The following is an 18619-nucleotide window of genomic DNA, read 5'->3' on the forward strand; positions in this document are numbered from 1 at the left end:
AGCCGAGAGACAGACAAAAGACTCAGACCCAACATTCCCTCCCTGAGTTTTGAAAAAAATCCAGTTTCCTGATTGGTCCTCTGGTCAGGTGTTTGGTTCCCTTTGTTAACCCTTTACAGGTGAAAGAAACATTAACCCTTAGCTATCTATTTATGACAGAGGCAGAAGGCTTTCCTCCATCCAACACTACCATCCCCGAGACGGAAGCTTCTCTTGCTCTCACACCAGTAGCTACACAGAGGAGTTAATGGCTGCACAATCTGAGGCTGGAAAACTAACACAGATGGGTCAAGACTTATGATAGACATAATACCGTGTGAAAATAGTTTAAACTATTTTGAACAGGGAAAATTTGCATGGCCTCTGCAAAAGGACACTACAGCACTGAAGTGTTTTTCTTTTATAAATGGCTTTTAAGAATAATGGAATGAGATTATTAAATAAATCATTTATCAATAAAATCATATTAATATAAAGAAATTAATGTTCATGAAATTCACAGCATGTCTAGAATAACTTTCACAAGCCACAAATTCTGGGTGAAATACTGGCCCATCTAAATCATCATATTTATGAGGCAAATTATCTCAGTTATATGCACGCTTAAGAGAAAATTAAGTAAACAGCCAAAACCAGTTGAATTCTACACCAATTCTAGGTTAAAAGAATAATGAAAAAATAGGGTCTAGAACAGTCTAGACTATTTAATTAACTTATTTTAATAAAACAGTATACTGGACTTTTGAAACACTAAATAACATGTTAGCTGATGCTATTATCTGTAAACAATTTGGAAAAATGCATTTAAATCTGTTTACATTAGTCATGAAATGACTGAATGATGGTACTACAATGTTTTCCTTGACATTTCACAATAATAGTTTTGAAATCACTCTGAATTTGTCAATAATGTAGAAAAACCTCCCTTATTAGGTCAAGGGCAACATTTGTTCACCTTACTTAAAGATCATTAAAATACATCCTTAATCATAACATGTAGTTCATTACAAATAAAATTGCCTTTGGTTCAATAAAACTAATTAAATGTAAATGGTATTGTTTACTGCTGTATGGATCTTTTGATATAAATCAGCAAATCACCATTTATTGAAAATTACAGTGACCTCACTGCTGTTAATAAATTTACTTGATCAAATAAGCCAGAGAAGAATGTCTTAGAACATGCACAGTGCCAGAAAAAACTCTGCCCCACACATGACTGTGAAACCACAAGAAACCTAACCTGGGTGCTACAGTCCTTGCTGCACAGCCATCATTAAATGACTTGTTGAAATTTTAATTCTCTGATCACATTAAGTGGTTTGAGAAGACAACAAAATCTGTACTGATCATCTTTGGTGGTGTCACCTGTTCTTTAGGAAAAACTCTGAAGGTTTGCACGTTTATTTATTCCCGGTATCACAGTGGATAAGATTACAATGCTGCACTGTTGATGGGACTGACAGCTCATGACTACACAAGAGACTCATAATCCTTTACATTGGATAATTAAAGAAATCAAAATGAGTGACAATTATGGACATTATATGCTGTTAAATGCAAGACCCAATTGTTTAGTCTATATCTATACTCAAATTACACTTACTGTCCATCCTTTTCAATTCTTAAAGATACAGTCATGTATAACATGAAAGTATATAAAGTAATAAAACTTCTTTGGAAATGTGCTCCAAGTTAGCCAGAGACCCTGTGTAACGAAGACGACTGTCAGCGCACTGGGAGCCAGTAACAGTATCAGGATCATCCACAGGGAAGACTTTGGTGCAGTTGAGACCACCTGCTTCCCAACACACCCAGGATCTGGACACAAGCAAGGGGGTGGCAGAAGGTGAAGGACCCCTTTGAAATCAGACCTGAAGCCACTCCATGCCTTCTGATGGACTTGTTACATCAATAGAACCTGACATTTTGCTGTTTGGTAGTTAAATCTATAATTTTTGTTAAACTAGTAGTAAACTGCAAACCTTAATTTAGTTTAGTAGTTGCATATCCAAATGCAGCGAGCATTTTCATTCCAGTTTTAGAGATAGTATTGAATTCCAAGATATTTCACACACTTAAAAAGGGGCACTGCTACAATGCTAATATCTCTAGAGCCAAATAAACTTTAAGTGGAGCCACTGAACATTTTATATTAATCTGTTCCTGATTTTTTTGCCACTGCAGTAGCAATTAATGTAGAGTTGTGCATACAGTCTATTAACTCCTTACCCTAAGGCAAAACTTGCTCCTACTTCAGTGGGAGCTTTGTCTAAATAAAGAGAGCTGAATCAGGGGAGGTGGGGAATCTATATATCAGTGTGATATCACCACAGCTATTTTAGATATAGTCCAGCAGGTGGCATTCAAGAATTACTGTAAAAAGAATAAGTCCAACTTATCCTGCAGCTTGTCATTTACACTTTAACCTCCAAACACTACAAATTATCACTATATGCATATCAAAGATGTGAGCTGAAGGGACTTTATTCATATACCTTCCATGGGAGAAGGATTATTATTTATTGATAGGCATTTGTTATATAGCATTGATAGAAGCGAATGTGTTATGTCCTCTGGTTATACGAAAATTCTCTGGAGTTTAGGGCTCATGTTCCAAACTGTAAGAGTTAAGTAGTAGTTAACTGGTTAATTGCTACTTGAGTTACAAAGTCAAAACCTTCATATTTTCTAAAGCACCAGACACTTCTTAGCCCTAAGGGGAATGGCTATCCTATCTGAGCTTCAAAAACAGTGGTTCTAGATTTGTGTGGCTGATTCTAAATGGGTGCACAAAAGTAGGAAGAGCATAAGGGGCCACAATCCCAATGTTTGTACACATGGAAGGAAAGAGTGGGTGGGGGTTAAGAGTAAAAATGCTTCAAGTGACACTACGCTTTGCTAAGGGAGAGTCATCACATAGGTAGAAGGACCAAAGTTGTCACAGGAAGGAACACACATTTCCAGTTCTACAGGATGCTGCTGTTGGCATTATGACATCTTGTAAAAAAAAAAATGTCAAGTCTTTCAAAAGTAGGTGTCCCTGTCGTGAACTACATGCGTAAATCAAGTAGGCAGGTAAAACAAAGTCGTTTTTGAGTTGAGCACACAAACAAAAGGTAGGAACATTTTGAAAAAATAAGTCAGAACACTTTTATACTTACACACTTAGCTTCTCTAAATTTCTTCAAACTTTCAACAAAATATTTGTTGGGCTGAGATTAAAGAAGTGAGAGTGGGTAACTAGAATGGACCGCTCAAACTAAATAATATTTTTTTCATATTTAACATGGCTGCTTCATTGTGTCTAAGTATTAGAATTCAGAAGACATTCTCTGAGGAAAACCTCATCTCAGTAGGTGATTTTTACACTTCACATTGTGCACAATATCTTGTACATAAAGTGTGAAGAATTTTGAAAATATTTCCGGCTGTTACTGTTGAACTTTTTCAAAAATAATACATCACATTTACATGTATTTCTATAATAAATGGCATGGGCCCTGCTTTATATTATACATCTTGTTAAAATGGATAAAAACAATGTTTATTGTATTTATAATATTTTCCTCCCATAACATGATAACAGTTATTTTGGATTTCCATGACTCCTGCTAAAATCAAGATGGTGATTCAAAGTAGTTTGGTATTTTCAGCTCATTCACACACAATATTAGATTACAAAATTACTACACACTATTCAACAACAAAATCCAAGCCATAAGAATTTGAAAAGATCACTTGACTAAGCTAGAATTATGTAGGTGCTCCAGGAACTCCACACGTTGGACTGATGGTTCCATTCAAAAGAACTTGAACAATCATTTATTTCATACTTTAAGGCTTAAATTTAGTTTTCAGATTTATCACGAGTCAGGATTTTTAGGGGCACAAAGAAGCTATAAAGCAAGCAATGGCAGATAGTCCCACAGTGGACCAGAGGTTGAAGTGGGACTGTTAGTTTTCCTCCAGCCTACTATTCCCAAGCCCCATCAGAGGGTGGAGCTATGCATTCCATGACCTGAGATCACACAGGAGAGTTACGGTATGCCTACATTACAGCTGTGTAGTGTAATTCCCATCTTGGGTAGACACACACGCACTAGCTCTGCTTGATACAATGCACTAAAAATACTAGTGTGGCTAGGGTGGCATGGGCAGCAGCTCAGGTTAGTCATGTAAATATAACCTCCTTTGAGATCCTAGTACGTACTTCTGCAGTTACCCTGAACCACCCCTGGCGCTGCTGCAGCCACACTGCTAGTACTAGCTTTAGGATAGCTAGCGCATGTATATCTACCCAAGCTGAGAATTATACCTCCCCGCTGCAGTGCAGGAGTACCTTTAAGGGTTGGAGATTCTTAAGGAGACTCAGGGCTTATCTAGATGAACAGTTAGTGTACAGAAAGCTGGGGTGAAAATCTACAGTGCACTAGCATGTCAAATAGTGTACTTACATGTCCACATGGATCCTGCTACTGTACAGTAAGAGTTCCCTAATGCACAATGACCTACTCCAGTTTCAAAGTGGGGTAGCAGAGCTAATCCGTGTATGTCTACGTGAGCTCGTAATTAGACTTCCCAGCTGTAGTGTAAGATGTTTCTTTGTGCTCCTAAGGATCCTATCAGGCGCAGTACAAACATAAGAGTGTGTGCAGATACAACAAACTCTTTTGAAGAGGGAATGTGTGCATGGGCCCTAAACATGGACAAAATTGTGAAACTTTCCACATTTTAAAAAACTACAGCATGAGATGTTAAAATATCTTTTAGTAACTGGATTTCTAATTTAAATAAATTAATTTGCATGGAACACGTAGCTTGCCCAAAGGTCCTTAACTGGCCCTTCGAAGATTCCCCTGCATTGGGTATTCTTCAGGTGGCAGACAGCTGCTGCATGAGGCTGTGTTCCTGGGAAATGAAGCAACCTATGGCTGCTGCAACAGCTTACTCATCACGCTCTACCTTGTACTAGATATCCAGGCCAACTATCAGCCCAAGGATCCAGGAGTTTGAGAGACGGTTTAAGCCCACTTTTCCAGTCCTATACATTCTCCATTTTTGCACTGAGAATCTTGGCCAGACCTAGAAATCCAGTACAATGATCCTTTCAAGGACAACTGAACATTTTTGAGGATTGTAAGGGGGAAGGTGGAAAAGAAGAGTAGAAGATAAATATTCGCTAATTTAGAAGAAGAAATATTTTTAAATGATCTTTTTCTAGGCATTTTCCCTGAATGTCTCTTTTTTCAGCTCCTATGTCTGAAGAATCAATCCTTGCAAAAAACAGATTTTTATAATATCCAGGCATAGGACAGCTTTCAAATTTTAACCTGAAAATAAAAGAATAATCTCCCTTATTCATCATAGCATAGTTTATATCCACAAACAAAGAAAGCCCACAGCTACTTCTGTTTGGTGCTGCCAGCTTCCCTCTTAGCCCACAGTTGTGTTCTTCAGATAAATATCCGCTCCCCCCATCCCCCACAAAACCCTGGTTGAGGGTGGAAATGTGGAAGTGAGGTTCTTCTGGATTCATAGATTCTAGGACTGGAAGGGACCTCGAGAGGTCATCGAGTCCAGTCCCCTGCCCTCATGGCAGGACCAAACACTGTCTAGAACATCCCTGATAGACATTTATCTAACCTACTCTTAAATATCTCCAGAGATGGTGATTCCACAACCTCCCTAGGCAATTTATTCCAGTGTTTAACTACCCTGACAGTTAGGAACTTTTTCCTAATGTCCAACCTAAATCTCCCTTGCTGCAGTTTAAGCCCATTGCTTCTTGTTCTATCATTAGAGGCTAAGGTGAACAAATTTTCTCCCTCCTCCTGATGACACCCTTTTAGATACCTGAAAACTGCTATCATGTCCCCTCTCAGTCTTCTCTTTTCCAGACTAAATAAACCCAATTCTTTCAGTCTCCTTCGTAGGTCATGTTCTCAAGACCTTTAATCATTCTTGTTGCTCTTCTCTGGATCCTCTCCAATTTCTCCACATCTTTCTGGATCTGAAGATGAGTTACACTGCAACAAACTTCATGTGTTTTGTTACAGGTTAGCTGCACTCTAACCAATTTTAGGAGGGCTATATCATAAGGTAAATGGCTAGGCACAAGGAACCAAATTAAAGTTGCATGGGCAACCATAACTTAGGCATTTCTTAACTTGTGAATTCTTGACTTCGTAACTGTAACTTACATTTTAAAAGAACCCTTTAGTAAAAAAAATAGCCATTTTTTTTAGAAACTCAACAATTGAAAAAACAAAAAATTTCACTGTGTGAAACCACACTGACCTCCCACATAGTCATCAGCAGGGTTGGGATCTTTAGATCTACAACACAGAGCTCTTCTGCTTGAGCTGAGTAACTGGTATCAGTAGAAGGCTGTTATCTATGCTGACCTTCTACTGGAGGGGACTGGAGAGACATTTTGCCAGTGAGTTTCACAGCTATTTCCTAGACAGCAGAGGAATGTGGGGATGCAGGATCTCTCTGGGTTCAAGTCCAGGTTCTGTGGGGGAGCATGCATTTGTGGTTAGAGATCTTTGTGCCCCAGTCTCTCCCTGTCCTCTTCTGCTCCTGTGCCTGCCTCCTCCAGCTCCTGTCCCTGACACCAGCTCCTATCCTGCTGCCCACATCTCTTTTCCCAAGCTTCACTCCCACACTCCACTCCCTCTACATTCAAGTCAAGTGGTTTCCTCCTCCTTTCCTGAGTGCCAGAAAGGGGAGCATTGAGAGCACAGGAAAGACAATCCCACAACTGCTAGCTCCAGTTCCACAGCAGTCACAAGCAGTTGGAAGGAGACATTGCAGAAAAAGTCCTGCTGAACTCCTGCAGTCCCAAGATGAAGCATGCTCCTTTTGTTTGTGGAGATGGCATGCGCACAGTCCATTTGGCATACAGGAGTTGTAAGGGGATGGACAAGCCCAGTGCTGATTAAATCTTCCAAAAAGTCAGTTGCCAGATTCCAGGAAGTATCTACTGAGCATGTGCTCAGACAAACTTTTCAGAGACTTTTTGATAGAGTTTTCATAGGGACAGCAAAAAACATCCATTATGCCAGGGAGACAACCCCCATTCCCAGGCAAATTTAAAGTACCCCATATCCAAGTACAGAGGCATTAGAGTTTCTCAATAAAACAGCTCTAAAGAACTTTTTTAACATAAGCAAAACAATATATATTTTTCCTAACCCCTTTGATGGAAACAATTGAGTCAAATTTAGCTGAAACTTTTCTAAGGCAGACATGGCATGGAAAATTTAAATTCAAACATTTTACATTTGACAAAGTTATAAGCAACTGAACAACAGGTTCTTGCAAAGGAAAATGTTGGGCATTCTTAACTATAGGCATCATTACCTGTACTGCCTATAAACACACACACACACACACACACCAAATAGGCAAGCAGTCACCGCAAATCTCTATCCTTGTGTAATCCTGTATTCCTTACCCACAAGGACCCTAAAGCCTCTGTGCCAGGAAGCATTCATCTTATGAAAGTGGACTGCTATGTCCCAAATCCCCAAGCCTATATTCAATGGAAGAGACAAACCCAATTGTATCCCTCTCTTGCGCCTTTAAATGGAAAAATTAAATATTGGCACAATCCAGTCTTTTCCATAGAATTAAAAACAGATGCATTATTTATAGCAAAAACTAATATTGCATTCATGGATTAATTTCTTTCTAATTAGAAACATATTTATACATAGTAACTGTAACAAAGCTTTCTACTATATACAAGATATAAACAGGTACACTGAAGAGATAGTGAAATAAATAGCTGTAAAGCTTACCCCCAAAGCTGGTAACCTCTGTGTGCAGCTGACAGCAACTTTTAGCTTCCAGTCTGTTTCACCATCTAGCTGATCAGTTCGAATAAAACACGAACCTTAAAATAACAAAAAGAAACCATGCATCACAATACAGCCAGCTTTCCCCCCCCGCAAGGTTCTATAAAATTTCCAGTTTGTTACCTCAAACTGATATTGTTTCTTTATCCTCTTTCTATACATTTTTATGTAATTACTCCTACATATTAAGGGCCTGATCCAAAGACCCAATGGTTTCGAAGCAAGGCCTAAGTGTTTTGTTTTGGTTAAATGCTTTCTGTAAGGAATACTACAGATGTCACACATTATTTCAAAACAATCTTCATAATACATTTTTTTAAAAAAATCAGTATAGACATGCATGTAAGTAACAAGAACAGATTCTACTTTAAGTATTTTATACCATTTAAATTTAGATCAGTAAATGAAAGATATATTGAGTACAATGCATCTCAGGTGTAACTCCATTGACTTGTTAGTATTATGCCGGGATGAGCATTTTTGAAGAATTACACAGACATTTGTGTAATTGAGATATTAAAGCTATTACAAATTTCAGAGATGTTTAAGATTATTATTCCATTTAAATTTGTGATTGGATCTTAGAAATCCCTTCTAATATGCTCTTCTTTACTGACCCAGACTGAAACCTATCAAGATGCCATATTTATTAAGTGTGCATAGAAGCCTGGTTCATTATCAGACTCCAGTACACATGTATAAATTATATTTAAAGGAAATCAACTCCAAAATGGATTTTAAAACATTTGTGGATGTCATGGATCCAAAACTAAATAACCTTACAGCACATGTGACTAATCTACAATTAAGATGTGGTGGAAGCTCAAACCACGCAGATTGACATGAACATAAAAGTAACCAAAGAGAATTAGTAACATTACAAACAATTCATGTGTTTTACAAAGAGCAGACTAGTATAAAGTGTTAGAAACTCAATGCTGGAGGAAAATAATGATAACTAGATTGGTGGATATGGCCAATATAGGGAATATTCATATTACTACATGAATAGATTACAAAGTTACAGCTGAATATTGTAGAGATATTATATATATAATACATATTCAGCAAGCTATTTAAATTTATTTAAAAATATAAATATAAATTTAAATAGCTTGCTGAATATAAATCCAGAACCCGACACAAATTATACTTGTCAAAATTCTAAAAGGTTTTAAATTTTCAGACATTAGGAACCATAAAAAAAATATTTATTTATTTAGCACTAGTGAGGGAAAGAGTTTTCCTTTACTAAGGTATACACCTTATGATGTTTCTTCCAATTTTTCTTTTCCAAAACAATCCAAGAGATGAATTTGTACATATATATTTCCTAGACAAAGTGAGTGTATATATGTTATTGGTGGTCCTAACAGATATCAAATATCAATATTTTGTAGAAAGAGTAATATCCTACTGGTAAATTCTATCCGTATACAAATACATAATAATTTTAAAGATCAGCATTCAAACCATAATTTTAACAAAAATGCCTTTTTAATACCACATGAATATGCAACATTCCTTCTAAAGAGAAAATATACTACATATTTTATTTATTTAATAATTAAAAGGTATATAAAATGAAAGGCATTCTTCTCTATTAGTCATTCAGCACAGAAGTTAAGTAAAATCATAATAACTGAAGTAGACATGACTATTTTAGAGTCATGCCATTGGAGTAACTATGGATCCATTCTCATATTCAAGTTTTATGAATAATTGATATTTGCAGAGATTTTTAAAATACACTATGTTATTTATTACATCATGACATGTCACCAGTTAAACCTGACAGCATTTTTATACTAGCCAAACACAATTACAGTCACTAGTGTTATAGTATAGACTATAGTAATACACATCTACCCCGATATAATGCTGTTCTCAGACGCCAAAAAATCTTAGTGCGTTATAGGTGAAATCATATTATATCAAACTTGCTTTGATCCGCCGGAGTGCACTCCCCCTGCGGTGCTGCTTTACGGAGTTATATCTGAGTTTGTGTTATATCGGGTCAGGTGGTATTGGGGTAGAGGTGTACTTGTATTGTCCTCTCACATACAGCATGCAATGATGTTAATGGAGTTAAGAGACAGTAAAACGCATTTTTAAAGTGATTTATGCTAAACTACGTTTTTTTTACATATAGAGATCTCTCTCTCTCTCTCTATATATATATATACACACACACACACATGCAGAGAGAGAGAGAGCATGCGCATATATACAGTTCTGTGAATTAACCTGCATACAATATTAATACATACATTTCATAATGTTCCTAGTTCTAGGCTTGCAATCAATTTTGTTAAAACTTTGCTAACAAAGTAGTTTCACCACTAGAAGAGAGTTAGCAGTTATTTCTTTCATCCTATGCTTATTGGCAAAGGAGTTTCCCTTGACTAGTTTAAGTCCCTTTACACAGAGAATAAAGCAATGAGCCAAATGCAGTGCCTCTAATAGCCAGCATACCAGAATGAGTGTCTCTGAGGGAAGACAAAATTTAAAAAGGTTTTGTATTACAGGAAGCAGGTTGACGAAGTGCCAGTAAGTATATTTTGCTTGGGTGCTCAAATCCAGATGAATTTGGTGTCACAATCAAAGTATGTTGAATCCGATGTAGGTAACCCAAGGTTTTATTCATGCATGCCTGTAAATTTAGCAGCTCAATGAGTTAACAGTCTGAAAGGACATAGTTCAGAGAGAAGGCACCTGAAATTATGTGTGAACTGAAGATGGCATTTTCACACAATTCTCTCTCCAAGAAGTTTACCTGTGTATCTTTGCTCAACAATATTCAGCACATATTAAGAAAATCAGTCTTTAAAACCTCAGTGTAAACAGCTTCCAAAATGTTTTATTTACTTCACTATGACATAAAAATCTCTTTCATAGTTCTGAACCTCAAATCACAAAACTATAAAAAATGAAAGCCCCAAATGTAGTGAATCTCTGGACAACACATTGATGTATTCACTTTTCATAAAATAAGAAAATATTGCAAAGTAGTTTTTGAAGTGTCCATTGATATATAAGAAAATACAATTAAGGTGAGATATCTAACAGTATCTAAGAACTCCACAATCCCAATGCACATTTCAATGTATGGCATAGATCAACAGTCTACTTTCTATCATATTTTTTCCTATACAAGAAATTTCATGGCTATTTTTACCCTTCCTGTCAATGGCTGCTCTCATCCATCAATTTCATTTAGAATTATACTATAGATCAATGCAGTTCAAGACCAGTGTGGGTCTTGTAAATGGTTGACTGCACATATATTCATTTAATAGAGCTCACACTATGACATGTATTGGCCAGCCACATTTCCTCTCCACTTCAGCAGTTAATTTCATCAATAACTTATCTCATAGCCCGTTTCCCTTTTATCCAGAAAGGAGACTGCCTTGCGCTAACTCAGCTCTCAGTAGTGATCACTAAAGCAAAACTGAAACAATAAAACCTTTTCCCCCAATTTTGAAATAGTTCTTTATCAGCACTGATAAAATAACTAACTTTACTCCAAGATACTGATTTTAAACTTTGTATAACTAAGGTGTAAGTATATGAGATTACTTCTAATTATGTAACTGATGTTAATGAAAAACAGTGACAACTTTGTGTGTGTTACAGCGTGTACCTGTAAAGACAATAGGTACTACATAAAGCCCAAATTATAATATATACAATTGTCTGAGACACTAATAGATACAACTTTTTCCATGATATTTATTCTTTTAAATACCTTTTGTAGTGTATCAAATTGAAAAATGTCATAACTTAGCTCACATTAAGGGTGGGAGGGATAGCTCGGTGGTTTGAGCAGTGGCCTGCTAAACCCAGGGTTGAGAGTTCAATCCTTGAGCGGACCACCTAGGGACCTGGGGTAAAAATCTGTCTGGGGGTTGTTCCTGCTTTGAGCAGGGGGTTGGACTAGATCTCCTGAGGTCCCTTCCAACCCTGATAGTTTATGATCTATATATCATAAGCATATAAAAGAAAACGGTACATTAGATCATAAAGTTTACTATCTTTTGTTCCAAACTTTCTGTAAAGGAACATGCTTTGAAGTTTGATTAAGCATTAATCAAACTTCAAAACCCCACCTCTGTAGCACTACTGTGTTCTACCAGAAAGAGCACAACTACAAAAATCTCAGAGTGGTAGATTTACCTGCTCTGTAGACAACTGTAGGACCTGCTAAGGTGTTATTTTTCAGGTAAGCAGGGGGTGAGGAAGGTGAGGGTTTTTTTTCAGTCCTTAAAATATAGTTTAAAAATTAGACAAATAGTAGAAGTCCAGACAATATTTAAGTACACATCCAATATATGGTATCACCAGTGCAAAAGTGGCCAATCAGAGAGAAGTGAAATCCCATACTGAATGTGGGAAACTTAATAAAGAGGGATCAGATACACCTGCCATAAAGCTAAATCACGTATTTTAATTTAAAGGAGAATGAAGACGACAGCAGAGGGAATGTAGATATTCATTATTTCTAGATACATAAACATGATTCTTTCCCACTAAAGAAGATTTAACAGTAGTTTTCAAAAGTTGGATACAGTGAATTTGGCCCATAAACATTTACATATAGTGTCCATGTTTGTAGCGACGATGGTGAATTCTTTAAAATGATACTGCATTAGAGTCTGAGGATGGGACTACATACAAAAATTGCATTGATTTAAATAAAATATTTTTTAAAATCAATTTAGTTAAACTGGTGCAAATCCATGTGGGTACAATTAAATGAATTTACAACAGGCTCCATATAGCTTACTCAAGTGAAGTCAGATGTAAATCAATTTAAGTGTGTCCACATAAGGGGCTGGTTTCATCAATATAACTATATCAATTTTAAAAATAATTTTAGTTAAAGTAGTCTAAACACTGTGTTTGTACAAGTCCTAAGAATGCAAAACAAGCTGCATTTTTAAACCAATATTGGGTTCTTCTACAAAGATTAGCCTAAGAATAATTTCAATTTGCACTCCTGCCAGTAGGGCAGAAAGAGAGACATTTGCTATTACTTCTTGTTATGGAAAGCACTCAAATAGCACAATGATGGACAACATTATAAGAACCCAATTAGCTACATATTCTTAATATTAAATTTGGCACTGTACATTTCAATCAGGTTTCCTTTGCTCTTGTTGGTTTGTAATTTAAATGTGTACAACAAAAAGGCATGAATATTGTTAAACAAACAAAATATTACTTATTTCAATCCAGACGAAAGGTGTTTAAACATAATTCAGAGGTGGTTGGGCATTGTCAAATATATTATATTCTTAACATTCCAAGTCCACCTAAAACCTATTGTTACAGTGCTATTCTTAATACGACAGGTTACATCAAAACGTTAATGGAAAGACTGCAAAAGCTCGTATTGCATCTTACTGCAGACTGCAATCTGGTATACTGTGTTGGCTTTAACACAAGAATGCAGTTCAAAGTGTCAATTTCAGGTAAGCAGCATTAGTGGTTTACCAAGAATTGCACACAATAGCAATAGCTGATGGTTCTATTTTATTCTTTAATGCTAACCATACATAGTATTATGAAATTCAAGCATAAACATTAACACTGACATAATATCTTGCAAACTGAATGAAGGAATAGAAATTCCAAGTTAAGTCTATCACACTAACTCACTGTTTTCTATAGGTATTACAACATTTATCATATATTAGATCACTCAGCCACGCAGACACTTTTAGATAATTTTGTGGTACTTACTGTAGGCTATCAAAGACTGAATGTCAAATGCAACTTGGATTTTCTTTTCCTGGGTAATATTAATTTAGACCCTTAATGTTGCTTTAACAGAGTAGAATTTTTAAAATTTTAGCTTGTGTTACTACATAGGATATTAATTTGTATATTACCAATTAAACTAAACAGATGCCTGCATGGCTACAATGAATTCAATTGATCTCAAAGCAAAAATTAAGCTTTAATGGATCTTTATACATATTACAAACTACTGATGTAAACAGATTTCTAGAATTTAATGTAAATGGCTTTAACGTAATAATGCTATCCCACTTTAAAGCAAATATTAATGAAATATGAACATTCTTTCAAAGATTGTAGTAACAATTTTACAGACTGATTAATCTAATAGAAAACTGAAGGCAATTAACTTACAAGCGTGCAATATTAAAGATTTTCCATCGGTGTTTAAAATGTTGACAGAAAAATACTGACCACAAAGTAACATTTACTTAAAATGATTTCACCTACTATACCATATTAATTCTAAAAATATTTAATCATAAAGCTAATCTGTGACAAGATTTTAGTTTATTGCTTTTGATTATTTGTTTTTATTCAAATGTAGTATTTCCTAATGAGAAAATATTTATTAGAAAACATGTGCCTATGAGAAATTTCTGTGTAATTCCAAACTATTATTGCACCAGGCACCTTTCTTCCTGATTACTACATCTTACCTTCAGAAAGAGCAAAACCTGCATTCCTTTCTCCAGCAGAACCCCTACTGATACTTTATACAAAATTTGGCCCTTATTTTCTCTAACTATGCACATCTACAGTCTCGCCAGATATTACAGTAATGTACTTAAATCATTACTATCACTAGGATAAATTATATTTGTGCATATACCCTTCAGCAAGCTGACAACAGTTCTTCGCAGAGGCTTTGAAAACAAGCTACTACTTTGTAATGCTACATTTTCTAAATGTATTCTAGCTTTCAGGGTTTTTTTAATTGCATATTTTTGAAGAAAAAAATTGTTATACTTGAATTACATTATTTATTCCTATTTTATCTTTTCATTTGCCAGTATCGTTGATGTTTCTGTTTAAGGTAAACAGTAAGATGGACTTTTTTGTTCTTAAAACAATTACATTACCAATAACTCAGTAAGCTGCTTAACAATGAAAATTTACCTAGAAGGAGAAACAAAAAAGAAATAACGAATACAGACTGATGGCAATCTATATTCTGCCACAGAATAGTTGTTTAAAATATGTAATTACATTGGGTGACTAGATTCAGGTTGGGGAGAAGAGGGGAATAAATATAGAAAATAAATTGATCTGAATGAAATCAGTACACATTTCATTTGCAAATACTAAAGAAAAACATTTCTAACTTAATAGACATGAATTAACACTGACCTCTATAACACTAATTTAAGACTGCAATTTTACCATTAGTGTGCAATTTTTTCCCTTTACTAGGTACTGTTTATAGAATGAGCTTTGGCAAAGATTCTCTGAAAATGTTTTGGATTGCTGTAGAGAAATCTAATTCTTCCCTTCTTTTCCTGCTGCTCCAGAAATCCCTACGCCTCGCCATGCAAACCTCTAATCCTATTATTCCCTATTTCATCTAAAGGTTCCTTTGGCTATAGATGTCTCAAAATAACTCCCTTTGGAGTCTGTCAGTATCAACTACACAACACTTCATACATCTAGGTTCTAAAAGTAGAGCCTCTCACATCTTGAAGATCCAGGGAACAAGCCTGTTCAATAATCCAGGACTGAGTAATTGAATCTACATCTCTTGAAATGCATGTATCACTTCACAGAAAGTCTCTGCATCCTGCAAATGCTATCTAAGGGGTAAGGACAGGGGCTTTTGAAGCCAGAGAGGAGGGAGGAAGAGTGAGTGGTTTTGTATTTGTTTTTAATGAGACCACTGTAGGGGAAATGTCAATTTTTCCTAGAGCAAAATGTATTCCCATCCTCTTCTCACAAAATATAAAACAATTTAAACAGTATTTTAACCCTTAGAACATTTGCTAATCTCCAGGACTAACTAGGGTTAAGTGAGGAGGGGTGGAGAAAAGGAGATGAACACTTGGGTGCATCCAACCCAACTCACCTTCAATCCTACACTCATAATGTGCTTCCTTCCCTTAATTCCCATTTCTGATTTCTCCCATAGACCCAGACCAGCAGGAAGTGGGTCCTATCAGGAGCGGAGGCAGATGACACAGATGGTAGTAGGGTCCAGGGGAAAACCAGGCATGAAAGAGTGAGTGGGGCCATGTTTACTTGGCTCCAGTAAAAGCAGCAGAGAATCCTGTGGCACCTTATAGACTAACAGACGTTTTGGAGTGTGAGCTTTCGTGGGTGAATACCCACTTCGTCAGATGCAGGATTCTCTGCTGCTTTTACAGATCCAGACTAACACGGCTACCCCTCTGATACTTGGCTCCAGTAGTACATCTGAAGAAGAATCCTAAAGATCTTGCCTATACTGTTGTAGATAGAGTTACAAATTAACTGACTAATGGGGAGAAGGCAATGGATTGTGCTGAAAGGTGAATTACTGGACTGGAGGGAGGTTATCAGTGTAGTTTAAGGATCTGCCTTGGGACCAATCTTATTTGATATTTTTATTAAAGGCCTTGGCATAAAAAAATAGGGGTCTGCTAATGAAATCTGCAGATGATACAAAGTTGGGAGGCATTGTCAATACAGAGGAGGATAGGATTATTATACAGGATGATCTGGATGACCTTGAACAGTAGAGTGACAGAAATACGACATATTTCAATAGTACTTAGTACAAGGTCATGCATTAAGAGTTTCTGCTACAAGCTACAGGCTTACCAGTTGTAAGTGATAGAGTGGGAGAGAGACCTGGGGCTGATCAATCACAAGATGACTATGAACCACCAATAATGATATGACAGTGAAAAAGGCAACTCTGATCCTAGGATGTATCAGACAAGGGATTTCCAATAGAGACAGAGAACTGTTAGTGTCACTGTACAAGGCACTGGTAAGACCTCATTTGGAATACTGTGCACAATTCTGGTCAACCATGTTTAAGGAAGATTAATTCAAACTGGAACAGGTGTAAAGGAGAGCTACTAACATGACCGGGGGAAGGGAGGACCTATTATATGAGAGAAGATTGAAAGAGCTTGGCTTGTTTAGTCTAGCAAAACAAAGGCTATGAATACATCAGGGGAATATAGAGCAGGGAGCGTGAAGAGCTATTTAAGATAAAAGACAAGATTGGCACCACAACAAATTGGTATAAACTGGCCATGAACAAAGTCAGTCTGGAAATTAGAAAGTTTCTAACCATCATAGAGCTGAGGTCTGGAACAACCTCTCAATAGAAGTTGTGAAAGCAAACAACTTAATTTTGTGAGGAGATGGACAAATTGATGACTGTATTTGTATGACAGGGTTGTTTATGATGGTAGAAAGCAGGGCACTGTAAACATGGGGATTGCTTCTGGTTTATGTTCCTACAAACTCATGCTTCAGGATATCAGCTAGACACTGGTGGGTGGTCAAGAAGAGATTTCCCCATCAAAGTATTCTGACGGGGTTTTTAAGTCACCTTCCTCTGAAGCATGAGGAACAGCCATGGCTGGAGATGGGAAACTGGACAGGGTGGGAGAGATCTGCATTGGAACAAAGCATTCTCTCTCTCAGATGCTTGGCTAACTAGTTCTTACTCATATGCTCAGTGTCTAACTAGATTTAATGGTCCCTTGCAGTTAAACTCTATGACTCTAATGGTGTTCCAGCACTGTAAAAAACAGTATGACATCAGAATCAGGCCCTGAGTCTCTATTTATTTCCATTCTTCCCCCTTGTTCTAGCAGTTTCTTACACTAACACCATTTTTAAAATATTGATCAGTTTGTGAAGTGCAATACAAATAGACATAGCATACTTAGATTCATAATAAAACACACACAACACCCCCAAATTTCATCCAGTGGAATTTAAACTCTGCCACCTTAGGTCACCAACAAGTCTGAAATCCAGGACATTTAGATCTTCAACACAAACCAATGCCACGTGAGCTAAAGTAACTGGTAGCAATTGTAGCCTGATCTCCTCTACATGGAGTAGCCACTAGAGAGAATGCAACATATTTTACACATTTGTTAGACAGCAGAGGATACGGGGAGGGGAAGGGGAGAAGAGGATTAAGCACATTTATTCTGAAAGGTAGCACGGCTAAATGGATGAAGCTTGGGTCTGTCATGCTGGAGACCTGGAGCCAGTTCCAGTCCCTATTAAAACCTCTTCATGGAACTTCATTGACATATGGGGACTGTACAATGGACAGAACAGGCCCCGGGAGAACTCTCACAGTTAAGTGGCATTGGAGGACTGGTGTACATCATCCTTCACTGCTACCCCTTGCACTTCCTGGTGTAGGGGAGTGACCAAGGTAAAAGGGACTCATCCAGGGGAGGAGGAAGACTGGCCACAGCACAAAGTACTCTGGCAATTCTGGGCTGTGAAGAAGCCTGTTGGGGGCTGTAAAAGCCTGCCATAAATTAGAGCAGATTCTGGGATTTTGAGAGATATACTCTAAGAATTATTTTGGGGATGTTTATTGCCAAATTATACAGATGGTCAGACTAGATGATCACAGTGCTCCCTTCAGGCCACAGAATCTGTGAATTTAAATTTCACCAATAGATAAAGCCTTAGCTGTGAACCCACCCAATAGCCACGACAAACTCCAATACTGTATAAACATACATATAAATATACACACACACATAAGCAAACATGAAGTACAGGATATAAGAAGTTTATAAACAAACCAGAGAGTTTTGAAAACTAGGAGCAAGTACCCAAACAAACAGTTCTGACACAGAATAAACTGAAGTAAAATAACGAATGCATATATCATTTGCATTTTTGTAATGGTTAATATACAACTGATGGTTCAGAGTACTACTTGTCTTATTTCTCCTGGAGAATAGAGTATATTATGCTTGGTCAGT

General features: G+C 36.8%; 1 protein-coding gene across 6 annotated transcripts in view; it reads right to left on the reverse strand.

Moving 5' to 3' along the window:
- Positions 1-18619, reverse strand: part of ATP9B (ATPase phospholipid transporting 9B (putative)) — a 313691-nt gene that overhangs the window by 167060 nt on the left and 128012 nt on the right. For all 6 annotated transcript variants that reach the window (XM_075062887.1, XM_075062888.1, XM_075062889.1 and 3 more), the window contains one exon: positions 7809-7903. In XM_075062887.1, the coding sequence (XP_074918988.1) occupies positions 7809-7903 (95 nt within the window). The remainder of the gene's footprint in view (positions 1-7808; positions 7904-18619) is intronic.

The sequence above is a fragment of the Chelonoidis abingdonii genome, chromosome 2, assembly GCF_003597395.2.
Source record: "Chelonoidis abingdonii isolate Lonesome George chromosome 2, CheloAbing_2.0, whole genome shotgun sequence".
NCBI classification, from domain to species: Eukaryota; Metazoa; Chordata; order Testudines; family Testudinidae; genus Chelonoidis; species Chelonoidis abingdonii.